The sequence below is a fragment of the Arvicanthis niloticus genome, chromosome 20 (genome assembly GCF_011762505.2).
Source record: "Arvicanthis niloticus isolate mArvNil1 chromosome 20, mArvNil1.pat.X, whole genome shotgun sequence".
Taxonomy (NCBI): Eukaryota; Metazoa; Chordata; class Mammalia; order Rodentia; family Muridae; genus Arvicanthis; species Arvicanthis niloticus.
The window spans coordinates 23,438,835-23,464,040 of record NC_047677.1 but is presented as its reverse complement, the minus strand read 5'-3'; the positions used below and the strand labels follow the sequence as shown (position 1 = coordinate 23,464,040).

Here is a 25,206-nt window from a genome sequence, read left to right as displayed (position 1 = left end):
TCTGTGTCATTCCTCTTTCTCTCAGCCTTGCTTCTTGCTTGGTGTCTTCGATCCTCCTTCCCAGAGAGTATGAATCTTAGAAGTCAGCACTGAGCAAGGAAAATGCTAGATAACTCATGTCACTTCTCTGAAGTTCTGTCTCTTTAAATCCTGGCTGCTTGTGTGTTTTCAGACACTTACAAAGCCTCCTGCCCTGTTTCCTTCAGTTCCCTTCCTCTAGAACACAACCTTTGCTTTTGGGTGACTCAGTCTGGTCCCAGCTACTCTGCTGTCTTGGAACTGAAGCTGCTGCTGGGCACTGAGATGAGCTGCCTGCAGGAGAGCATGTTGCTAGGAGAGAAACACATAGCTGACAAAGCATGAAATTTGGGTCTGGGGCTGGCATTACAGGCAGGACACAGAGAAGAGTGACACAGCCGAGAGGTTCCAAATGTATAATTGTGGTAAGGACACTAGACAAAACAGTTTGATGACCCTTGATTTCCCTGAAGGCTTTATTTTTATTTTTCATAAAAAGTAATTCTTCTCTATAAGTTTTTACCTACAGAGAGTCTGTAAACCAAAAGTATGACTTCCAGCAGCTTCCCAAGGAGGGAGGCAGTTAACCAACTCTTCCTGGCTTATGCTAGGCCCTGATTTATTACATGGAGGAATTTCTGCAGTCACAGAGACCAGATTGCCAGCAAGTCACTCTGCCATCCTGCTCTGTGTCCCACAACTCAGGCCTTGGTGAAAGGCAGTATGGACACTACTGTTATCTGCATATGTGCTCATAGGGACAGGTATATGGAGTGTCCTGGGGCAGCTGCCTAGTGTCAGTGCCCTGACTTGTCTCTGTGAGTATCCCTCTATGGTGGGACAGCCACAAGTCCTTATTCTCATGGTCACAGTAACCCTCCATGTGGAAATCTCATCAACCACTTGCCCCTTCGTGATGCTGGGCTTTAGGAAGACCCACTGTTGCTTGTGTAGAATAGGGCTCAGCCTATGTGAGGGCATGTGTTTCTGTCAGGAAGGAAATTGGTATCTGGCTCAGCACAAATGTGTATACTTTGTCCCAGAAAAATGGAGCCAATTTCCAGCCTGACTACATATTGATATATAAACACATCTTAGCCAGAATCAGGGTAGGGGATGTCATGAGCTATTGAGGGAAGAGAGAACATATGCTACCCATGTTAAAAACTAAGTCTTATAAAATACTATAGGTGGTCCTTTCCAACTTTCACTCTAGTTTATTAATTTACTTGGACAGATGTGCCTATTTATGGATTATTATGCTCAGTAAGTAATAAATAGAATATTCCCATGTGCCCGACATTTTTTCAGGCCCCAAAGATATACTTGTAACTAAAACAAGAAATACCTTGCAATAGCAGGCTTATACTCCATTAATAGAAGATGAAATTCAAATAGATTACACAATTATTTGTCAGGATGTGGAGGAAGGCTATCTTGGTTCTAGGGTGGGCATGGGCCTGAAATCGTGAGACTCCAAGGGAGAAAAGGCAGGCATTAGGCCATGTCCCCAGAACCTAGAGTCCTGATGCGGGGTTTAATTTGCACCATTCAGTCATGCAGGACAGAGATAGAGGGCACTGCTACAGGCCTCAGCCTCTAGAGAGATTTCCATATTAATGAGTTATCCAAAGGCCAGAGGGGATAGCTAATTAAGTTACTCTCTCCAAGATCCTCCCCTCTTACTTCTCCTCATTTAAGCCAGGCCCATTCTGGCTTAAGTGGCATGTGCACACTCAGTCTACATTGGCCATGAACAATAAACTCTTGGAAACCCACGGACTCCCTTGTGTCTCTTGGGGCCTGCTGCCAAGCTTCCAGCCTTTAGAATTCCAGACATTTTCATATTTTTGAGACCCACCAGCATGGAAAGCCCCCCCCCCCCCAACACACACACACCTCATCCGGTCTCTGCTTCAGTTTTCCCCACAATTATTAAGTTGTAAAGTATTGACTATTCAAGTATGGATTAAAAATAAAATTAAGTCTCATAGCAATATTTCAAAAGTTTTAAGGACAGAAGAAACCTTCCATATTGCAATCTATAAGTTAAGTATGAGAGGAAAATCTGAATATTGTATGCCTAACACATTCATTTTAAAAAAGACTTACAGTAGAAACTTAAAAGAAATGACAATTGATTCACTCATAGTACTTCTTGACTGCACTTCTTAAATGCAAGCAATATTAGATGAAATAGAGAAAACTATTCACCAAGTCGATTTTATCAGAAGTGCTTTGTATTCTACTACAGGAGAAAGTCACACATACAAAGAAACAAAAAACTTGGGTAATTCCAGGTCCTTTTATATATGGTAAAAATAAAATAATCAGTGGCACAGAAAGTCAAGCAACAAATGAGGAGTAAAAATCCAGGTGGAACAGGTCTCTGAGTGACTTTCCAGGACACCCACATTCTTCTCTGGTCCCTGATTTAGTTTTCCAGAGCCTGCAAACCAAGCCCTCCAGGATATAGAAAGAAAACGCAGACACATGGAGGTACCAACGAGTGTCAATCTTGTAAATATATGAAAAATGTTTGGGTAGACTGCTAATAATGAGAAAAGCCTTTTAAATGATGAGACCAATAGGGGAAGTTCTGCAGAAACACATAAATCTTAAATTTTAAGATAAATCTGAAGTCATAAAGTCTCATAAATCTTGCTAATTGATTCAGGGTTTATTCTAATTCTAAAATACACCCATTAAGACATCTAATGAATCAAAGCAGCAGAAGTTGATATGTATTATTATTTTTTTTTTTTTAGTTTTATTTTAACTCAGGAACAATGTGTGGTTTTCTTTTCATGTATTTTGACAGAAAGTTTCTTCATTACATTGTACTGTGCATTTCAGCTGTAATAAAGGTTCTCAAAGATTCTAGACAAATAAATGAAATATGCATGCCCGGGTGACACTTTCACTGCTAATAAAAATGGTTAGATTTACATTCCTTAGGTAGTAGAAGAGTGTTTATGTGAAAATTAAAAATCATAACCATGTTTCTTATCAGAAATATCACCTATGTGAGGCATTAAGTGTTTTCTGCTTTCTGGTGGTTTTCCTTTAACTTGGCAACAATGTATAAATTTCTTTTCACGTATCTTGACAGAAAGTATATTCATTAGACTGTATAGTGTATTTCAGATGAAATAAAGGTACTCACTCTTAGGTGCAACATGAATCAATGAAATATGCATACTCAGGTGGTACTTGCTCTGCTAATAATCAGAAAGGTGTTAGTTTTTGTTGTGGCCTTTACTCTGCCTCAATGCTTTGGGGCTAAATGCTCTGGTCAAGAGAGAGAGAGAGGGGGGCTCTTGGGGCAGGAAATGCAAAGAATGGAGACAAGACAGAGGTTCTGATAAAGTCTCAAGTCTCTCTCTCTCAAGTCTCAAGTCTCAAGTCTCAAGTCTCCTTTATCAAGTCTCTTTTATTGAGTCTCTTCTCAAGTCTCCTCTATTGAAGGGAATTCTGAGGTATTTATACACTTTTGCCACGTGCCTTTCAGGTGTTGATATGACGTAAGCCTTACAAGCGTGTATAGCCTGGATAGCATGTGCACCACAATGCCTTGCAGGCGTGGATAGCACGTGTACCTTATAAGCATGTATGGCGTAGATAGCACGTGGACAGCACGTGAACTGCAATGCCTTGCAGGTGTGACTACCAGGTGCGCCTTGCAGCTGGGGGCAGTAAACAGCAAAACAACTGTGTGGGATATCAGAGTGTGCTTCAGCTGTTTTGAAAACCAAGTCTTTTGTCAGGGTATATGGTTCCAGATGGCTGCAAAGTTGATCTAGCCGCTTTATGTTAAAAGTCGGCTCCCAACAAGTTTTATATTCTTTAGGGAGTAAAAGAAGAAAAGGAGTATTTATGCAAAAATCAAAACAATGTTTCTTACCAGAAACATCATCAATGAGATGCATTCAGTGTTTTCTGCCTGCTAAGAGTTTTCTTTTAACTCAGAAACAATGTAGGCTTTTCTTTTTGTGTATCTTGATAGAAAGTTTATTCATTACATACTACAGTGCATTTCAGCTGTAATAAAGGTACTCACAAATAGATTCTGTACAAATCAATGAAATATGCATGCCATGGTGGTACTGTGTTTATGCAAAAATAAAAACAATGTTTCTTACCAGAGACATCACCTATGACATGCGTTCAGTGTTTCCTGCTTACTAATTGTTTTTGTTTACCTCAGGAAAAATGTATGGTTTCCTTTTTCTGTATCTTTCTAGAAAGTTTCTTCATTACTTAGCACAGTGTATTTTAGCTGTAATAAAGGTACTTACTTCTAGATTCCTAACCCTAACCCCTGACCCTAACCATGACCCTAACCTCTAACCCCAACCCTGATCCAGACTCTGATCATGACCCTAACTCCTATCCTAACCCTAACCCCTAATGCCTAACCCCTAACTTAACTTCCCTAACACCCTAACCCTAATCTTAATCCCTAATCCCTAACCCCAACCCCAACCCTCCCTACCCTATCCCTAATCCTAACCCTAACCCTTATCCTGACCCTAACCATAACTCTATCCCTAGCCCTAACCCTGTAGAAAACTTAACTTTACCTTTTCAGGTGTGCTTAAAACATGACATTATATGGATGAATGGACAGTCTATTTATAGAGAATATCGCTGAAGTGAAGAAAACACAGCAGGGAGTCACTGTTACTTCTCACCTATCACACACAATACCTTCCACACACTCTTAAACATCCATTATGTATTCCATCTTGACCCTCCTGGCTCGGAGTCTCACAATGATTCTGGAAGCACACTGAAGGAAATATTGACTTGTAATTTGTTGTGTTTAGTTACACAGCTAGGCATTGTTTTAGAAAAAAAAAGAATGGTGAAGAGAGAAATTAGGGAGTGGAGAGGGGAGAGAGAATTTCTTTCTCTAAAACAAGAAGAATAAAGAGGGATGAAACAGGTTCATTTTGCAAATAGACATCAGTTTTGGTGATGGGACAAGGAAAGTTATATAATGAAAAAGCATATGTATGATCCCTTCTTATTTTTTTTTTTAATGAATTAGTGAAAAAATATATTGAGACAAAATCTCTTCATGTAACTGTGGCTGACCTGGAACTCCCTGTACAGACTAGGCTCATTGTGAATTCATAGAGATCTATCTTCCTCTGCCTCCACAGTGTTGGGATTGGAGTCATGCACCACCATGGAAAGACTATAAATAGATAAGTATACATATATTATGCCAAAGGAAAGGAAAACCTTGGTAGTATCTGAATCTATTCTTTTCTACTCATGAGTTGCGTATCAATGGATGAAGCAAAACCAGTTCTGATGAGATGTTGAGAGAAACAGGAATGGAATCCATTTGCTGCTGAGATACAAATATTGCCTGTCATATCCTCCACCCCTGCCTCATGAGAAGTGTTTCTTGGTGATAGAAATTTTGACTGCAGTGAAATCAAGTCTCAAAGCACTTTTAAATTGGATTTCTCTAAATTGTGGAATACTTTTTCAAATACATATTGGATATCTTGAGAATTTTCTATTCATTTCACTAGCTCAATCATCGAGTAAACAAATTAGTTTGATATGTTACAATTCTTTAAACTTGATATTAACCTCCATTGTTTTGTGTAGTTACCAGTCATGCTTCATACTCTCAGGACTATCTCCTAATTTTGAAGATTGTTTCCTCTGCTGTAATGACATTTTAATTTCATATTATCTTATTGGAAATATTTGCAGCCATTTTCTGTAATGCATTTGTCTTCAGAAAACCCTTGCTTGTGCCCAAGTTTCAATCTTTATCTTGTAGTTTGAATAGAGCTCATTTTTTCTGCCAGTTAAATAATCAAAAGGCAAGAAAAACTTATTTGGATTAGTCATATATGAATATGAGTCATTTTAGTACTGTGACAGTTTGGCTTAAAGACAAAGATATCAGATAAATGAAATATGCATGGGTTCAATCACTAAGTACTGAGAGGAAAATAATAAATTTATATGTAATATATCACTCATTAAACATATGCTACATAATTTTTTTAAAAAATAGAATCAACAACTCAAGAAAATAGAAAGAGGTATGTTTATGTATATTTATCAAGAAATATTTCTTTTTTTCACTTTATCAATATTTGTATAAACATATATACTCATACATGTATACATATTCAAACAATAATTAAATGATAAAATGCATTTAAAAAGCATGGAGGGTTGAGAAAAGTGGGAGGAAGGAGAGAAAGAGGAAAACTATGCAAATACAGTGTTCATATATGAAATTCTCAAAAAGGAATTCAGTTTTTTAAAATGTCCAACAGATTAACTAGCATTTTATAATATGAAAACAAATATGACCCATAATTATGTTAAAGGACATTTTAACTCACTACAAACTTTGAAGTTTAAAATGAGATCAATAAAAATTATTTTACCCAGCATACTAACAAAAACCACAATAATGTTTTATAATTCAAAGTATTTCTGAGAACAAGAAAATAGATTGTCAGGAGCTAAGTCAGTGGAACCAGGGGTACACTGTGTGTGTGTGTGTTTTTTTTTTATCAAATCATAATTTTTACTTTTTAACATGGGGGTTATAAACACAAAAATGCAAGATGTGGGGAAGGGGATGACACAGGAGCATAGGTGTTCAGGGGGAGTACAGATACCTTTCAGAACAGGGTATCAGCTGGGTGAAGGTTCAGGGGTCAGGTCACTATGACTCTGCCTATGATTCACTTGTCCTTATCTAATTTGGTACTATCTGGCAAAGGCTGCCTATTTACAAGGTCTATGACTACTCAGGCTGGTAGATTTCTACAAAAGTTGCCTATTTACAATAGTTTATAGCCCTCTATTTCAGTGTTTTTCCATAGAGACCCAAGACTTTGTGTTAGCAGGCATGAATGTCAGGCCTATTGCTGATTTTAGGCTTATGGCTGATTTTAGGCCTTCAGTGTATAAGCAGGGCTGCCCCGACATCTCTTCCCTTCTCCAAGTATAGAAGGGCTGTGGCAATTCTAACCTTGCCAAGGTGGGGATGGAGGCCTGACCTCCAGTAATTAAAGGGGACCTTGTAATGGCTCCAGTCCTCCTGTTGTTGTTCAGTGAGGCATGAGGGCCATACCCATCCCGATGTCTTTTTCCTGGAGATGGGATACTTTTGACATCAACCCCTATGCAGTCAGGCTTGTCCCTCTGGGAACCCAGAAACATAATTTTAACATTTATTTATATTCCCTTGCAGTGCTTAGCCTCGCAGCCTAAGCAAGAATTCAGATCGCCAGATAGAGGGGGTTCTGGGTAGCCCCTCTCTGCTTGATCTAGGGGCGGAAGTCCCCTCTTTTAGGTGGGTGGAGATGGGACTTGGGAACACCCTGGGTAGAGTAACATCCTCATCTAGAGTCTCATGGTCCTCCATAGTTAACACATGATAATATATCTGAATAGATTTTGCTGTCAGATTATCTATCTGTTGTTTCACAAAGTTAGCCTATTTAAGGCCCAGGGACCAAAGGAAATAAGAAAAAATAACCCAATTAATGATCCCAAGATAGAAGGAAGTAGGGTTAACAATCTTGGAGAGGTTGAAGACCAATTCTTATACAAGCTCTCATTTTTCTCTTTCTCTTTCTATCTTTTCTCAAGACCTTCTCTGACCTTTTCATGCTCTCTTTAGTCATCCCTGTTTTGTCTATGTAAAAGCAGCAGTCTTCTTTAAGGGCTGTACACAGTCTTTTCTACTGTAAAAGAGAAAATCAAGTCCAATAAAGTCATTTGCAATTTTGGGGAATCACATCAGACAGTGAAATGAGGGATTTCTTCAGATTAGTGATGTCAATCTATAGCTGTTTGATGGCCTTGTCAAAGGCCCATCTGAGGTCTGAGTAGTATAAGTTCAGAGGCCAGCATCAGGATTAGAACTCCTAATAGCAGACAGACATCATGAGCAATTAAGTTTTACCTGGAAGAGAAAAAAGAAAGGAATTCTCAGGGAAATTTCTCTTCCCTGGATGTTAATTGTTATTCATCTTATTTATAATTGGGCCTGGTTTTGTGGAGGTATCTATTTAATTCATTAATCTTTTTGGCAGCCATTTAGTTGTGTCTTTTGTGGTATCAAACAGTCATATCAATCCTCGGCCCTATATAGGAACTGGGTCCTTGCCATTCCATTTAAGGGACAGAGGGTCCTTCCACATAGTTGTGGCATAGTTTTTATTGGTCTCAACAATGCCAAAGGCAATCAACGGCTTTCAGTTTTAGAAAGTTAAGAATAAACAAGGCTTGCTCCTTCCACCCTCAGAGAGTCATAAAGACACTATTTAAAGAAATATAGTTCTTTATTAATAATGTCTTTTATCAAAGGACTATTATAAAATAGCCAACAATTAATCTATATAATATATCAATTAGTTAGAGTTTCTTCTACCTTTTTGTAAAATTACTTGTCTTTTGCCAATTAATTGTTGAGGGAAATTAAGATTTGCATCTCTCTTAAGAGTATTAAACAGAGACATAAATTCTTTTGTGAAGAGCTTAAACTAAGATCTCAACCAATAAGCATCTCCTGGAAACTTTTGAAAATCGTTTGAAGTAATAGACTATCTTTTTTTTTTTTTTTTTTTTTTTTTTTGTTTGCCAAACCCATTATCTGTTATTTTTTTTTTTATCGGATATTTTACGAATTTACCTTTCACTGTTATCACCTCTTCCTTTCTCCCCCAAAACCCTTTATCTCATACCCCCTCTTCCAATTTTTATGAGGGTGCGCTCCCATCATTCTCCCAATCCCGCCTCCCTGCTCTCACATTCCCCAACACTAGGGATCCAAACTTTTGGGGACCATGGCCCTCCACTTCCACTGTTGCCTAATGAGGCCACCCTCAGTTACCTATACAAGTGGAGCCATGAGTCCCTCCCTTTCTGTTCTCAGGCTGGAAGTTTAGCCCCTGGGAGCTCTGGTTGAGTATTTTGCTACTCCTTCTAAACTAAAACCAAAGTACCCACATGTGTCTATGCATTGTGTCTTAGGTATTGTGAACTTTTGGGCTAATATCCACTTATCAGTGAGTGTATACCATGTATGTTCTTTTGTGATTGGGTTACCTCACTCAGGATGATATTCTCAAGCTCCATCCATTTGCCTAAGAATTTCATGAACTCATTGGTTTTAATAGCTGAGTAGTACTCCATTGTGTAAATATACCACACTTTCTGTATCCATTCCTCTGTTGAAGGACATCTGGGTTCTTTCCAACTTCTGGCTATTATAAATAAGGCTGCTGTGAACATAGTGGAGCATGTATCCCTGTTGTATGTTGAAACATCCTTTGGGTATATGCCCAGGAGTGGCATAGCTGGATCCTCAGGTAATACTATGTTCAATTTTCTGAGGTACCGCCAGACTGATTTCCATAGTGGTTGTACCAGCTTACAAACCCACCAACAATGGAGGAGTGTTCCTCTTTCTACACATCCTTGCTAGCATCTGCTGTCACCTGTGTTTTCAATCTTAGCCATTCTGACTGGCATGAGGTGGAATCTCAGTGTTGTTTTCATTTGCATTTCCCTGATGACTAGGGGTGTTGAACACTTCTTTAGGTGCTTCTCAACCATTCAAGATTCCTCAGTTGAGAATTCTTTGTTCAGCTCTGTACCCCCCCCCCTTTTTTTGTTGTTGTTTTTTTGAGACAGGGTTTCTCTCTGTAGTCCTGGCTGTCCTGGAACTCACTTTGTAGACCAGGCTGTCCTCTAACTCAGAAATCCGCCTGCCTCTGCTTCCCGAGTGCTGGGATTAAAGGCATGTGCCACCACCGCCCGGCTGTACCCCATTTTTTTTAATATGGTTATTTGATAGTCTAGAGTCTAATTTCTTCAGTTCTTTGTATACTTTGGATATTAGCCCTCTATCAGTTGTAGGATTAGTAAAGATCTTTTCCCACTCTGTTGGTTGCCACTTTGTCCTATTGACGGTGTCCTTTGCTTTACAGAAGCTTTGCAGTTTTATGAGGTCCCATTTGTCAATTCTTGATCTTAGAATGCAAGCCATTGGTGTTCTGTTCAGTAACTTGTCCCCTATGCCCATGTGTTCGAGGCTTTTCCCCATTTTCTCTTCTAGTTGTTTCAGTGTAGCTGGTTTCATGTGGAGGTCCTTGATCTACTTGGAGTTGAGCTTTGTACAAGGAGATAAGTATGGATCAATTTACGTTCTTCTACATGTTGACCTCCAGTTGGACCAGCACCATTTGTTGAAAATGCTGTCTTTTTTCCACTGGATGGTTTTAGCTCCTTTGTCGAAGATCAATGACCATAGGTGTGTGGGTTCACTTCTGGGTCTTCAATTCTATTCCATTGATCTTCCTGCCTGTCTCTGTTCCAATACCATGCAGTTTTTTTAACACTATTGCTTTGTAATACAGCTTGAAATCAGGGATGGTAATTCCCCCAGAAGTTCTTTTATTGTTGAGAGTAGCTTTCACTATCTGGGTTTTTTGTTATTCCAAATAAATTTTAGAATTGCTCTTTCTATCTCTGTGAAGAATTGAGTAGGAATTTTGATGGGGATTGCATTAAATCTGTAGATTGCTTTCGGCAAGATGGCCATTTTTACTATATTAATCCTGCCAAGCCATGAGCATGGGAGATCTTTCCATCTTCTGAGATCTTCTTCGATTTCTTTCTTCAGGGGCTTGAAGTTTTTGTCATACAGGTCTTTTACTTGCTCAGTTAGATTCACACCAAGGTATTTTATGTTATTTGTGACTATAGTGAAGGGCGTCACTTCTATCATTTCTTTCTCAGCCAGTTTATCTTTTGAAAAGAGGAAGGCTACTGATTTGTTTGAATGAATTTTGTACCCAGCCACTTTACTAAAGTTGTTTATTAGGTTTAGGAGTTATCTGATGGAAGTTTTGGGGTCACTTAAGTATACTATTATATCATCTGCAAATAGTGAATTTTGACTTCTTCCTTTCCAATTTGTATCCCTTTGACCTCCTTTTGTTGCCTAATTGCTCTGACTAGGACTTCTAGTACTATATTGAATAGGTAGGGGGAGAGTGGGCAGCCTTGTCTAGTCCCTAAATTTAGTGGAATTGCTTCAAGTTTCTCTCCATTTAGTTTGATGTTGGCTACTGGTTTTCTGTATATTGCTTTCACAATGTTTAGATATGGACCTTGAATTCCTGATCTTTCCAAAATTTTTATCATGAAGGGGTGCTGAATTTTGTCAAATGCTTTCTCAGCATCTAGTGAGATTATCATGTGTTTTTTTCCTTTCAGTTTATTAATATAGTGGATTACATTGATGGACTTCCGTATATTGTACCAACCCTGCATTCCTGGAATAAAGCCTACTTGATCATGATGGATAATTGTTTTAATGTGTTCTTGGATTCTGTTCACTAGAATTTTATTTAGTATTTTTGTGTCAATATTCATTAGGAAGATTGGTCTGAAGTTCTCTTTCTTTGTTGGGTCTTTGTGAGGTTTAGGTATGAGCGTGATTGTGGCTTCATAGAATGAATTGGGTAGTGTTTCTTCTGTTTCTACTTTGTGGAATAGTTTGAAAAGAATTGGTATTAGGTCTTCCTTGAAGGTCTGATAGAATTCTGTACTGAAACCATCTGGTCCCAGACTTTTTTTGGTGGGTAGACTTTTTTGTCTGCTTCTATTTATTTCAGGGTTATGGGATTGTTTAGATGGTTTATCTGCTCCTGATTTAACATTGATAACTGGTACTTGTCTAGAAAATTGTCCATTTCATCCAGATTATCCAATTTTGTTGAGTGTAGGCCTTTGTAGGATCTGATGATTTTTTGGATTTTATTAATTTGAATACTATTTTATTAATTTGAATGGTTTCATTGAAAACCAGCCTTATATGGTGATCTGATAGGATGCAGGGAATTATTTCAATCTTTTTATATCTGTTGAGGCCTGTTTTGTGAACAATTATATGGTCTATTTTGGAGAAGGTACCATGGGTTGCTGAGAAAAAGGTATATTCTTTTGTTTTAGGGTAAATAGGTAAAATGTTCTATAAATGTCTGTTAAGTCCATTTGGTTCATAACCTCTATTCATTTCACTGTATCTCTGTTTAGTTTTTGTTTCCTTGATCTATCCATTGCTGAGAGTGGGGTGTTGAAGTCTCCCACTATTATTTTGTGAGATGCAATGTGTGCCTTGAGCTTTAGTAAGGTTTCTTTTATGAAAGTGAAAATTTGGCACATAGATGTTCAGTATTGAGAGTTCATGTTGGTTGACTTTTCCTTTAATGAGTATGAAATGTCCTTCCTTATCCTTTTTGATAGCTTTAAGTTGAAAGTTGATTTTATTTGATATTAGAATGGCTACTTCAGCTTGTTTCTTAGGACCATTTGCTTGAAAAATTGTTTTCCAGCCTTTTACTCTAAGGTAGTGTCTGTCTTTGTTACTGAGGTGAGTTTCCTGTATGCAGCAAAGTGCCGGGTCCTGTTTGCGTATCCAGCCCATTAGCCTAAGTCTTTTTATTGGGGAATTGAGTCCATTGATGTTAAGAGATATTAAGGAGAGGAAATTGTTGCTTCTGGTTGTTTTGGTTAACAGTGGAAGCATTGTTTGTGTGGTTATCTTCTTTTGAGTTTGTTGGGAGAGGCTTACTTTCTTGCTCTTTCTGGGGTATAATTGCCCTTCTTGTATTAGTGCTTTCCTGCTATTATTCTTTGTAGTGCTGGGTTTATGGAAAGATATTTTGTAAATTTGGTTTTGTCATGAAATATCTTAGTTTCTCCATCTATGGTAATTGAGAGTTTTTCTGTGTATAGTATCCTAGGCTGGCATTTATGTTCCCTTAGGGTCTGTATGACATCTGTCCAGGATCTTCTAGCTTTTAGAGTCTCTGATGAGAAGTCTGGTGTAATTCTGATAGATCTGCCTTTATATGTTACTTGGCCTTTTTCCCTTACTGCTTTTAAAATTCTTTCTTTGATTTTGTGTTTTAATTATTATGTGATGGGAGGTATTTCTTTTCTGGTCTAGTCTATTTGGCATTCTATAGGCTTCTTGTATGATTATGGGCAACTCATTCTTTAGATTAGGGAAGTTTTCTTCTATAATTTTGTTGAAGATATTTATTGACCCTGATGGGAATCCTCACTTTCTTCTATACCTATTATCCTTAGGTTTGGTCTTCTCATTGTGTTCTGAATTTCCTGGATGTTTTGTGTTAAGAACTTTTTGCATTTTGTATTTTCTTTGACAGTTAAGTTAATATTTTCTATGGTATCTTCTGCACCTGAGATTCTCTCTTCTATCTCTTGTATTCTATTGGTGATGCTTGCATCTATGACTCCTGATTTCTTTCCCAGGTTTCTATATCCCTTGTAGTCTCCCTTTGTAATTTCTTGATTGTCTCTACTTCCATTTTTATGTCCTGGATGGTTTTGTTCAATTCCTTCACCTGTTTGGTTGTGTTCTCTTGTAATTCTTTAAGGTTTTTTTTTTTTGTGTGTGTTTGTGTTTTCTCCTTAAGCACTTTCACCTGTTTATCTGTGTTCTCCTCAATTTCTTTGAGGGTGTTATTTATGTCCTTCTTAAAGTGTTCTATCATTGTCATTAGAAGTGATTTTAGGAGGAACTCACTCCCGGCCCGGAACACTGGTCCCTTCCGGTTTGGGCCAGAGCACTGAGCAGATCTTGGGTGGCAGCTCTGCTCCCAACCTCCAAGAACCCAGAGGAAGCAGGGATCCCAGGTGCTCTAACTCAGGCAGTATCTTAGTTCTGAGAATTGTATATTGCAGAATACACAGCCTTGGTGTATCTACTCATCAAGCATACTGAGCAGACCTGCCCAAATCTCCGATGTCCTGGAATTCCATCTGGATTCAATGAAGACACAGCATCAGAGGCTTATCAACTTACTCTTCTCCCCACCCCTCTTCTAAAATCTCAACGCCCTTAATCAGCTTGAAGAAGTTAAAGAAGAGTCAGTGCCCCTATTCCCTGAGCTTGGGGTCTAATGTGGTTAATAATGGTCTGTCTTTCTAGGGAAAAGTAGTGGTTTTGTTGGAACAGGGGGGGATTAGCTAGGACTTATTGCATAGCTATAACCTATTGGTAGAAATCTGTATAATTATCAAGATGAAGTTATAATTTCTTAAATGGTACAAAATTTACTTTGATTTCAAATTTAAGGTTTTCATTGGTATGAGTGTCTTATTGATATAGAAGTGAGATTAATATTGTTACTCTCATAGGCATTGTGCCTATATAACTTATTTAGGAATACAAGGCTTAAACCCAGTCCTTCTTTAACATTTTAAAACTGATTTTATATGGTTAGCCTATGAGTTAAGGGCCTATAGCAAATTCATGGTTCTGAGTTTATTGTTAGGGTGTTTTCTATATTTTATTTAGAAATAGCTGAGAGGAGTGAACAGACAACAGTCCAGGTTACCTTACATGGATAGTTGGTTTTCAAAACATCAAAAGTCCGTAGAACTGATGCTACAAATATTTATATATTAATTTTCATTTTGATTAGAGACCTGTCTGCTCCTGACAGCTTCCTGTCATGGATTCTAAGAAGAAATTGAGCATCTTTGGAGTTATTCCAGTTGTGGTGAAACAGCCACTAGGCAAGAATTACCTCTTTTCATCTACAAACTAATTACTGTTCAGAAAAGGACACACATGCAGAATAGTCGACTGATTATATCTTCCTAGACAGAGTAATTAGCCCTTAATCATCCTGCATCACTAAGGTCTGTCAGATAACTCTGGGCCAGAAGGCTGAAGATTTGATGCTCCAACGATCGGTAGTATAGGGGCTTTTCAGGTGTTCAGTGGTCTCTATAAATTGGCTAAGTTTTAGAAGCTATGCTTAGTGCTTCCCATAACTTCAGATAACTCAGTCATTCTGGATTTCTGATGGGGTTGAAGACCTATAGTCTCATAACCAATCCTGGCTATTTACTTTGAGATAAAGATCTGAGTAGATGGTTTTCAGCTGACATTCATTCTAAAGTCAAAAAGCCAGGATCAAAAGTAAGTGTTTTAGTTAGAAGAGATGACAGAGGTTCTGGTTAGTCAACAGAATGATGGACTGGGTATTAGGACTATCTTGTACCTCACTGGTACAAATAGGAATAAGTATGCTCTAATTATATTTTGAGAGAAAAGTTCTACTTTAACAGGAAGAGTGATATGTAGGAGGAGCTAAGTGGGAAGGAGTACTGAGAGGAAGAGATGGAACAAGGAGAGAAGATGAAGAAGAGGAGAAGCTAGGTGATGAGAGAGAGAAAGAGAGAGGGGGCATGGAGGCAGATGTTCACATGTCTCCACCAGTCAAAGATAGTTTTTATATCTAGGTTGGGTATTGGGTTACGCTTCTGATTGAGTATTACCAAACTTTTAAATCCTTTGATTAACATTTTAAAAAAATCATATAAAAGCAAAAAGGAAAGGGGGGCATGGGACAGGGGTGTTCTAGGGAGGGGAAATGTGGAAAGGGGATGGCATCTTAAATGTAAATAAAATATAAAAAAAAAGAAGTGATTTTAGATCTGACTCTTGCTTTCCTGGTGATATGGGTAATTCAGGACCTTCTAATGTGGGCGAACTAGGTTTTGATGAAACCAAGTATCCTTGGTTGCTGATGCTTGTGTTTTTGCTCTTGCCTTTAGCCATCTGGATCTCCTTGGTGCTACCTGAGTAGCACTTGGTGTCTCTGACTGGAGCCTTGTTTTTCCTATTATCTTGGTTGTGTCAGAACTGTTTGAGATGGGTGTTGCTGCTGGGGTTAGAGCTGAGGTTCAAGCTCTGCTCAGTGCTCAGGCGGAAACAGGAAGGAACCAGTGCTCTGGGCCAGGAGGAAATTCCTGGGTCCCTGCGGGTCCTGGTTACTCCCTGTTTGGGTAGAATATTGCTGCCTCCTGACCTGAGATACTGCCCAGGTTAGAACTCCTGGGCGCCCTGCCACCTCTGGGTTTTGGGAGTTTGGGTACAGAGCTGTCTCCTGGGATCTGCTCTGTGCTCAGGCCAAAACAGGAAGGAAACTGGTACTCCCACCCAGGAGTGAATTCCTGGGTCTCAGTGAGTCTCAGTTACTTTCTATTTGGTGTGAGTGTTGCTGCCTCCTTATCCAAGGCACTGCCCAGATTAGAGCTCCTGAGAACCCCGGTTCTTCTGGGTGCTGTGAGATTGGGTGCAGAGCTATCTCCTGGGATCTGCTGAGTGCTCACACCCAGACAGGAAGGTACCAGTGCTCCTGGCCAGGAGTGAATTCCTGGGTCCCTGTGTGTCCCGGTTACTCCCTGTTTGGGGAGTGCATTGCTGAATCCTTACCTTAGATACTGCCTGGGTTAGAGCTCCTGGTATCCCTGCTTCATCTAGGTTTTGTGAGGTTGGGTGCAGAGCTGCTGCTGGTGATCCCACTCAGTGCTCCGGCCCAGACCAGAACTCCAAGAAATATTTCTAAAGCAGAGGTAAAGACTTTCAAAGTTTACTCAGTTTACAATCATAAGTATATATACAATAGAATATTATTCAGCCATTAAAAGTGAAATTATGGAATCCATAGGGAAGTATATTGAGCCACGAAAAAAATCAGACTTGAGGTAATCAAGACTCAGAAAGAGAAATGTGGTAAATATTATTCGGATTTTAGCTGTTAAATTCTTCAAATAAGAAAGGGTAATAAAGTAGGAAGCAAGGGAGGGAGTGTGAAGAGAAATAGCTAAAACTAAGGGCCATTTGAGAGGTCATATGGGAAGCAAACACAGTAGAATACATCAATGATGATATAGAAATAGAGATAAATGGACATCGATATGGATAGACAGACAGATACAGACAACCATGGCATACAGATAATCGAGTTTCAATGAAATCCATAAAAATAGGGGGAGATACAAAGCCCAAATTAGATATCTCTTGTCATGAAATCAAGCTTCCCGCACTGGAAATGGTCTTAAATCTAAACAACTATTGGTCAATGGGACCCCATTTGAACAAAAACACCATAGCTAATGGTCAAGTATATTTTTTTTTCACACATATATATGTATACATATATATATTTCTTCAGGTTGTGGTGACTCCCAACAATAAACTTATTTTGTTTTTACTTTGTAACTGTAGTTTTGCCACTGATGAATTGTAATATAAAAATCAAACATGTAGAATATCTGACATGTAATCCTCAAAGGTGTTGTAACCCTCAGAGGAGAACTACTTCTTTCTATTTATTTCTTTCTAAAGTTGGAGGGTAGGTCCATACTGCTGAAGACAACACCTATACAACTAATTAAACATGGAGAAGTCAAGCCTGTGTCAACCAAGAATCTTCACTCCTGACTAGTGTTCCTGGAACTAGAAGGCACTGCACTCTACCAGAAGAGAAAGATAATCATCAACCCAGCTACAAATCTTTTAATCTTCAATGATGATCTTCCTGCAAAATTTGGAAGTACAATAGAGGTACAATGTTTGTCTGAGTAACCAACCAACACCTGATTGGATTTGAAGCCCATTTCTTAAGACAGAACCCGTGCTCAGCACTGCTGGGGTGGCCAAGAACCTGAGATTAGATGCCTGTGGACTTGAGGTAAAACCAAATACTACTATCATCCTAAAGAAATAGTTCTCATCCTATTCTACAATACCTGAAAAGAGTTTATACATTGGTGGGTGGCATGTCTGCCTCACTTATGGGATGCCAGAGGACCACCAGCATGCCACTCAGGAAAGGCAAATGCATTCTAAAATGGGGTCTCAGCAAGTGTTCTTCTGGGCAAGAAACAAAGATATCTGAGACAATTGATGTGGTTTTTAATTTTCTGTGTACCCAACAATGCTGGGGACCCAAGGAGTTTAGAATGGTGGGTCTGCCCTTCACCTCTGTTACAGGCAAGAAGGGGATGGCTGAGCCTGGAACAGGCTGGAATCCAGTTTGGTTGTGAGTGATATGCCAAGAGTACTGAGGTGCCTTCTCCAGGAAATTTAGAATTTTTTTTAACCTCTAGCTCTCTCCTGAAAGAGTTCCCAAGTATTTTACCAAATCTGGTAACTTTTCAACATTTCATGCTGTGTCCATATGTCTAACTGGTATCTTTCTTCCAAGTGTCTATAACTGGCAGCTCTCTGCTTCTCAGTTAGCACATCGTTTGTCCAGGAGGCAGCCCTTGCTGGGTGTGAGCTGAAGCCAATGTCTTTCTATAAAAACTTTGTCTTGTACCAGCTAATAGAGTTTGGGAGCCAAGCCTCTCTGCCTCACTTTGTGGGAGTCATTTGCCTGTAGGGTGCACCTGTTGCTTTGGGTCAAGCTTCATATTCACTACTCATAGAGTTCCACTGGCTAGTCTCTGCTGGCTTCACTGGAAAGTGGGACTTTCTCTCAAAGAAGCCATGCCTTTGACATTCACTTACCTCTCAAGGAATCTGCTCTGATTCAGAGCAGTGCTTGTTTGTGCCCTCTACCTGGAACTCTTCAGGCTCTAAGCCTAGTTCTTTCTACGTTTGGAATCTCTGCTCTAAGCTGGACATCAATTGTAACAGAGGGCTTTTTTTCACCTGGCTTCTTTATTCCCTGAAAGAACAACTGTGAGACATTATTATCCTTATGAATAAATGTTTAGGCGATAAACTTGAGACTCTTTGTTGACAAGCTCATGATTTAATGATCCCATTTGTTCTCTTCTAAGTCCTGCCATGTGTCTAGTCACATGGTTCTCAGTTTCATGTCATCAACTTCCTCTGTGTCCTACTGAAGACCGCTATTTAACTTAATCTCAGTATCCTCATGCTTTTTTTCAGTTTTCTCACCTTCTAAACCTGCTCAGCTCATTGGCCTATCAGCTTTTTATTGACAGATAAATGTTTTTACATAGTGAACAAGAATTCTGGCTCAAAAGTTCTTAAAATTCCAGAGCAATAGTGATAAGAAATCAGTCAACAACATAGACTGTACTTGAGAAAACTCACAACTGTCATTGATAGTATTTGCTTTCACGTACACTTAGCAGTTTGGCATGGCATGATTAGCAACTGAAAGCATCACAATACTTTATGGTGAATAGTTTGACAAATTTTATAGCAGAACATTAAAATTTTCTTACTAACCTGCTGTGTACCTGAACATTAAACCTTACATCCAAGGTAAAAGAAAGTCACCTTATAATTATGGACATTAGAATTTAAATATGCAAGTTAATCAACAAATTTAAGATTATACTATTTTTGCAACTTGTCCTGAGCTTCTTTCTCTTTTTTCTGTGAATTAAACCATTGGTACAAATTTCTTTCCTTGATTTGATGTGTAAAATTGGATCATGAAGACATAGCTCTTCCTTCTCACCTTACTGTTTTCTCAATAACTGGAGAACTTCTTAGATGTACCTGTTATGTTTTGATCGTACCTACCCCTGTTTCTAAACTCTTTGTGGATCACTCAAGACACACCATCCCAACATCATGACTTCTAAAAAATCAGATTTGATGTAATTTTTTGTGCTTCAATTGGCCAAGAATAAGAAGCCAGAGAAAAATGAGACAATTGGGAAGACTGTTTCAATACTTCTGTTCATGAGAATGGTTGCTCAGGTAATGACAGAACATATCCCTGACAGGATTTTCCCCAAGCCTCTGTTTTTATACATAATATAAAGATTTCCTTCATTAATTTTTCATGTGAAAGGCCAGAAGTAAGACAGTTTCTGCACACAAAGGTCACCTCATATGTATAGCACTGGAGACAAATGGTGTCGTGCTCCTGCACATAAATTAGGACCAAGCGGTGACATCACACATCAAGGGGTGGGGGAGAAATACTCTTGTCAATATGATTCAAGAAGCAAATAGACTCAGGAACTGTAAGTGAGAGCAAATCAGCAGCTTTAGTCAGGACACTGCAGGTTCCACAGGGCTGGCAGGCTACAGTGTGCCCAAGGACACAGTGGGAAGAACTACTTAGCAAAAAGTTTGGAGCAAGGGAGTTTTCACTAAAGCAAATTAACATCTTTTCAACTGCAAAAAAAAAAAAAAAAAAAAAGAGAGAGAGAGAGAGAGAGAGAATGGAAGGGAGCATGGAAGTGTTAGGATACTCAGGGCATGTTATAACAGTGACTGGGCAGCATGCTAAGTTAGTTGCAACTTCTTCATTGGTGTGGTTGAATCACTGATGGTCTCGGGTTTTGCTTCTTGCCAAATTCAGGTATGTCTTATTTTAGATGCAGTATAGCTTTTATCTATAATTTCATCCTGTAAAAACATGTGAAGACAGCGTTCATTCTGGGCCAGAGGATGACCAGTGATCTTGTTTATGAACTCTTCCTGCCCTTGCTTCCTTTCCTCAATGAAATTGTCATCAAATATTATTCCATCCAAGATGCGGGACAGCCCGTAGGCATCATTCAAGTACTGTGGCTTGATGAGAAGCCACCAGGTGTCTGCTAAGGTCTATGCCATTTCACTATTGCAGTGACAGCTGAGGGGCTTCTCTCCACTGCTGCCTACTTCAGCCAAGCCCCCCCTGCCGCCTCTGCCACCACCGCCACCACCTCCTGCCTCATGCGCAGCGAAAGGAGGTGAACTGCAAAATTAAATCTTAAGTTCATTATTTATAAATTTTGGTAAAATTAGTAGTGACACCCATTGTATATAAATACAAAACTCATCAAAATACACAATTCATCAACAAAAGTTTATACTTTATTAAGGAGATGAGTACATCTTCCCTCTTTTCTAGTTCTTAATATAAATGGTTATTCTGCCTCCATTCAATGCTCAGGTATAGTTTTCCAAATTAAAAACACACACATTCACCTTCTGGTCTGGGCCCAGGAACTGAGCAGATCCAAGACAGCAGCTCCACCCCCAGTCACACAGAACCCAGAGGAAGTGGGGCTCCCAGGAACTCTACCCTGGGCAGTATCTTAGAAGAAGTGGGGATCCCAGGTGCTCTAACTCAGACAGTATCTTAGGTAAGCAGACAGAAAGGCCCGCCACAAACTGGGAGAAACTGGGACCCACAAGGACCAAAGAAGTCACTCCTGGTCTGGAGCACTGGTTTCCTTTGGTCTGGGCCAGAGCACTGAGCAGATCTTGGGAGGGAGCTCTGGCCCCAATCTCTAAGAACCGAGAGGAAATGGGGCTCCCAGAGCTCTAACCAGGACAGCATCCTGTCTGCGCTTGTGCACTGAGCAGATTTTGGGCCCCAGCACTTACCCCAGTAGTTACACCCAGCCCACAAATTTCTGATACAACCAAGATAATAGGAAAGACAGGCTCCAGTCATGGACAGGGCAGGTAGCACTAAGGAAATCCAGATGGCAAAAGGCAAACATAAAAACATAAGCAACAGTAACCCAGGGAACTTGGCATCATTAGAACTTAGTTCTTCCACACTAGAAAGTTCTGAATTCTTCATATCACCAGAAAAGCAAGATTCAGATTTAAAATCACTTCTAATGATGATGATAGAGGACTTTAAGAAGGACATGAATAACACTCTCAAAGAATTTGAGGAGAACACAAGTAAACAGGTAGAAGCCCTTAAAGAGGAAACACAAAAATCCCTTAAAGAATTACAAGAGAACACAACCAAACAGGTGAAGGAACTGAACAAAACCATCCAGGACATAAAATTGGAAGTAGAAACAATCAAGAAATCACAAAGGAAGACTTTGCTGGAGATAGAAAACCTAGGAAAAAAATCAGGAGTCATAGACACAAGCATCACCAACAGAATACAAGAGATAGAAGAGAGAATGTCAGGTGCAGAAGATACCATAGAAAATATCAACACAACTGTCAAAGAAAATGAAAAATGCAAAAAGTTCTTAACACAAAATATCCAGGAAATCCAGGACACAATGAGGAGGCCAAACCTAAAGATAATAGGTATAAATGAGAATGAAGATTCTCAACTTACAGGGCCAATAAATATCTTCAACAAAATTATAGAAGAAAACTTCCCTGATCTAAAGAAAGAGATGCCCATAAACATACAAGAAGTGTATAGAATGCAAAATAGACTAGACCAGAAAAGAAATACCTCCCGTCACATAATATTCAAAACACCAGGTGCACAAAACAAAGAAAGAATATTAAATGCAGTAAGAGAGAAAGGCCAAGTAACATATAAAGGCAGATCTATCAGAATTACACCAGACTTCTCACCAGATACTATAAAAGCTAGAAGATCCTGAACAGATGTCATACAGACCCTAAGAAAACACAAATGCCAGCCCAGGCTATTATACCCAGCAAAACTCTCAATTACCATAGATGGAGAAATCAAGATATTCCATGACAAAACCAAATTTACACAATATCTTTCCACAAACTCAGCATTACAAAGGATAATAGCAGGAAAGCTCCAATACAAGGAGGGAAATTATACCCTAGAAAGAGCAAGAAAGTAACCTTCTTCCAACAAATCCGAAAGAAGATAGCCACACAAAGATAACTTCACCTCTAATAACAAAAATAACAGGAGACAACAATCACTGTTCTTTAATATCTCTTAACATCAATGGACTCAGTTCCCCAATTAAAAGACATAGGCTAATGGACTGGATATATAAACGGGACCCAGCATTTTTCTGCATATAGGAAACCCACCTCAGTACAAAGACAGACTCTACCTTAGAGTAAAAGGCTGGAAAACAAATTTTCAAGCAAATGGTCCTAAGAAACAAGCCAGAGTAGCCATTCTAAAATCTCCAGCTCAAGAACACAAAGGGGGGGTGGGACTCATGGCTCCACCTGTATAGGTACTTGAGGGTGGCCTTGCCAGGCATCAGTGGAAGTGGACAGCTTTGGTACCTGAAAGTTTGGATTCCCTAGTGCTGGGGAATTGTAAGAGCAGAGAGGCAGGAATGAGAGGATGGTGGGAGCACACCTTCATAGTAATTGGAGTGGGGGAATGGAGTAAGGAGTTAGGCATCAGTGGAAGTGGAGGGCCTAGGTGCCCAAAAGTTTGGATTCCATGATGTTCGGAAATTTGAGAGCAGGAAGGCAAAAATGGGAGGATGGTGGGAGCACACCTTCATAGAAACTCCCAGAATTATATGAATTAGACATGATAGAGGCAGGCTGCAGGAAGACTGGATTCCAGAATTCAAACAATTATCTTGGTACTAAAATATGTTTTGAGAATGTTTATATTGAAAAATACATAGCCTTGGTGAATCTACTTATCAGGCAAGCTGAGCAGACCTGCTTGAACCTCTGATGTCCTGGAATTCCAGCTGGATGCAGTGAAGACACTGTGTCAGAGGCTTATCAATTTACTCTTCCACAAACCCCTCTTCTAATATTTCAACACCCATAATCAGCTTGAAGAAGTTAACGAAGAGTTGGCACCCCTATTCCCTGGGCTTGGGGCTGAGGTGGTTAATAGTGGGCTGTCTTTCTAGGGAAAAGTAGTGATTTTGCTGGAACAGGGAGGATTAGCTAGGATTTATTGCATAGCCATAACCTACTGGTAGAAATAAGTACAATTGTTAGTAAGATGAAGTTATAATTTCTTAAATGGTACAAAATTTACTTTGATTTCAACTTTAAGGTTTTTATTGGTATGAGCCTCTTATTAATATAAAAGTGAGATGAATATTGTTACTATCATAGGCATTGCACCTGTATAACACATTTAGGAATACAAGGCTTAGACCCAGTCCTTTTTTTAACTTTTTAAACTTATTTGAGATGGTTAGCCTGTGAGTCAAGGGCCTATAGCAAATTCATGGCTTTGAGTTTATTGTTAGGGTGTTTTCTATATTTTATTTAGAAATAGCTGAGAGGAGTTAACAGACAACAGTCAAGATTGCCTTACATAAATAGTTGGTTTTCAAAACGTCAGAAATCCACAGAATTGACGTTACAAACATTTCTTTATTAATGTTCATTTTGATTAGAGACCTGTCTGCTCCTGACAGCTTCCTGTCTTGGATTCTAAGAAGAAATTGAGCATCTTTGGAGTTATTCCAATTGTGGTGAGTCAGCCACTAGGCAGGAATTGCCTCTTTCCATCTACAGACAAATCACAGTCCAGAAAAGGACACACTTGCAGAATAGGCTACTGATTATATCTGCCAAGACAGATTAATCAGCCCTTAATAATTCTGCATCACTAGGTCTGTCAGATGATCCTGAGCCAGAAGGCTGAAGATCAGATGTTCCAATGTTTTGTGGTATAGGGACTGTCCAGGTATTCAACGGTCTTTATAAATTGGCTATGTTTTAGAAGCTATGCTTTGTGCTTCCCATAATTTCAGTTAACTCAGTCATTCTGGATTTTTGATGGGGTTGAAAACTTATAGTCTCATACCCAATCCTTGCTATTTACTTTGAGAGAAAAGATTTGAGAGGATGGTTTTCAGCTGACATTCATTCTAAAGCCAAGAAAAAAAGCCAGGTTCAGAACTAAGTCTTTTATTTAGGAGAGATGACAGAGGTTCTGCTTAGTCAACAAAATGATAGACTGGGTATTAAATCTATCTTGCACCTTACTGACATAAATTGGTATAGTTATGCTCTAACTGTATTTTGAGAGAAAGTTTTATTTTCACAGGAAGGGTGATATGTAGGAGGAGCTAAGGTGGGAGGAGTAAGGAGAGGAGGATGAGAAGGAGAGGAGGAGCTAGGTGATGAGAGAGAAAGAGAGAGGGGGGCCAGATATGGAGGAAGATGTTCACATGTCCCTGCCAGTCAAAAATAATTGATATGTCTAGGTTGGGTATTAGGTTACATTTCTGATTGATATTGAGAATTGCCAAATTTATAAAGCCATTTGTTAACATTAAAAAATGTATAAAAGCAAAAAGGAGAAGGGGGTGTATTTAATGATTAAAATATGGAAGACATTAATATTAATATTAAAGCATGTATTCTTCTGAATGGATTTTTTCTCAATTGTGTTTATTTTATGCTGACATTAGATTTTTATTGTTCATTTATACCCCAGATAAACTTCAAGGGAAAATTTTTCATATTCCTCTCAAATATCATGTTAAATCTTTCATTCTGCTCCACAGTCAAATGGTTTTTCCAGTCTCCAATGGTACCTAATAGGATAAGGACAGGGACAGCATAGAGGTAAGTATATGGAACATTCAAAGCAAAGGTCACTCTTATCAACCTCAGTATATTCTCCCACCCATATAAAATGATTATGACTTCTCTGTAGAGTTTCATACCTCATTTTTTAT

General features: G+C 39.0%; 1 protein-coding gene across 1 annotated transcript in view; it reads right to left on the bottom strand.

Moving 5' to 3' along the window:
- Positions 1-24,414: 24,414 nt before the first annotated feature.
- Positions 24,415-25,206, bottom strand: part of LOC117724962 (amine sulfotransferase-like) — a 66,916-nt gene continuing 66,124 nt past the window's right edge. Inside the window, exon 7 of the mRNA XM_034524965.2 lies at positions 24,415-25,062. Coding sequence (XP_034380856.1) covers positions 24,941-25,062 — 122 coding nt within the window. The 3' untranslated portion in view covers positions 24,415-24,940. The remainder of the gene's footprint in view (positions 25,063-25,206) is intronic.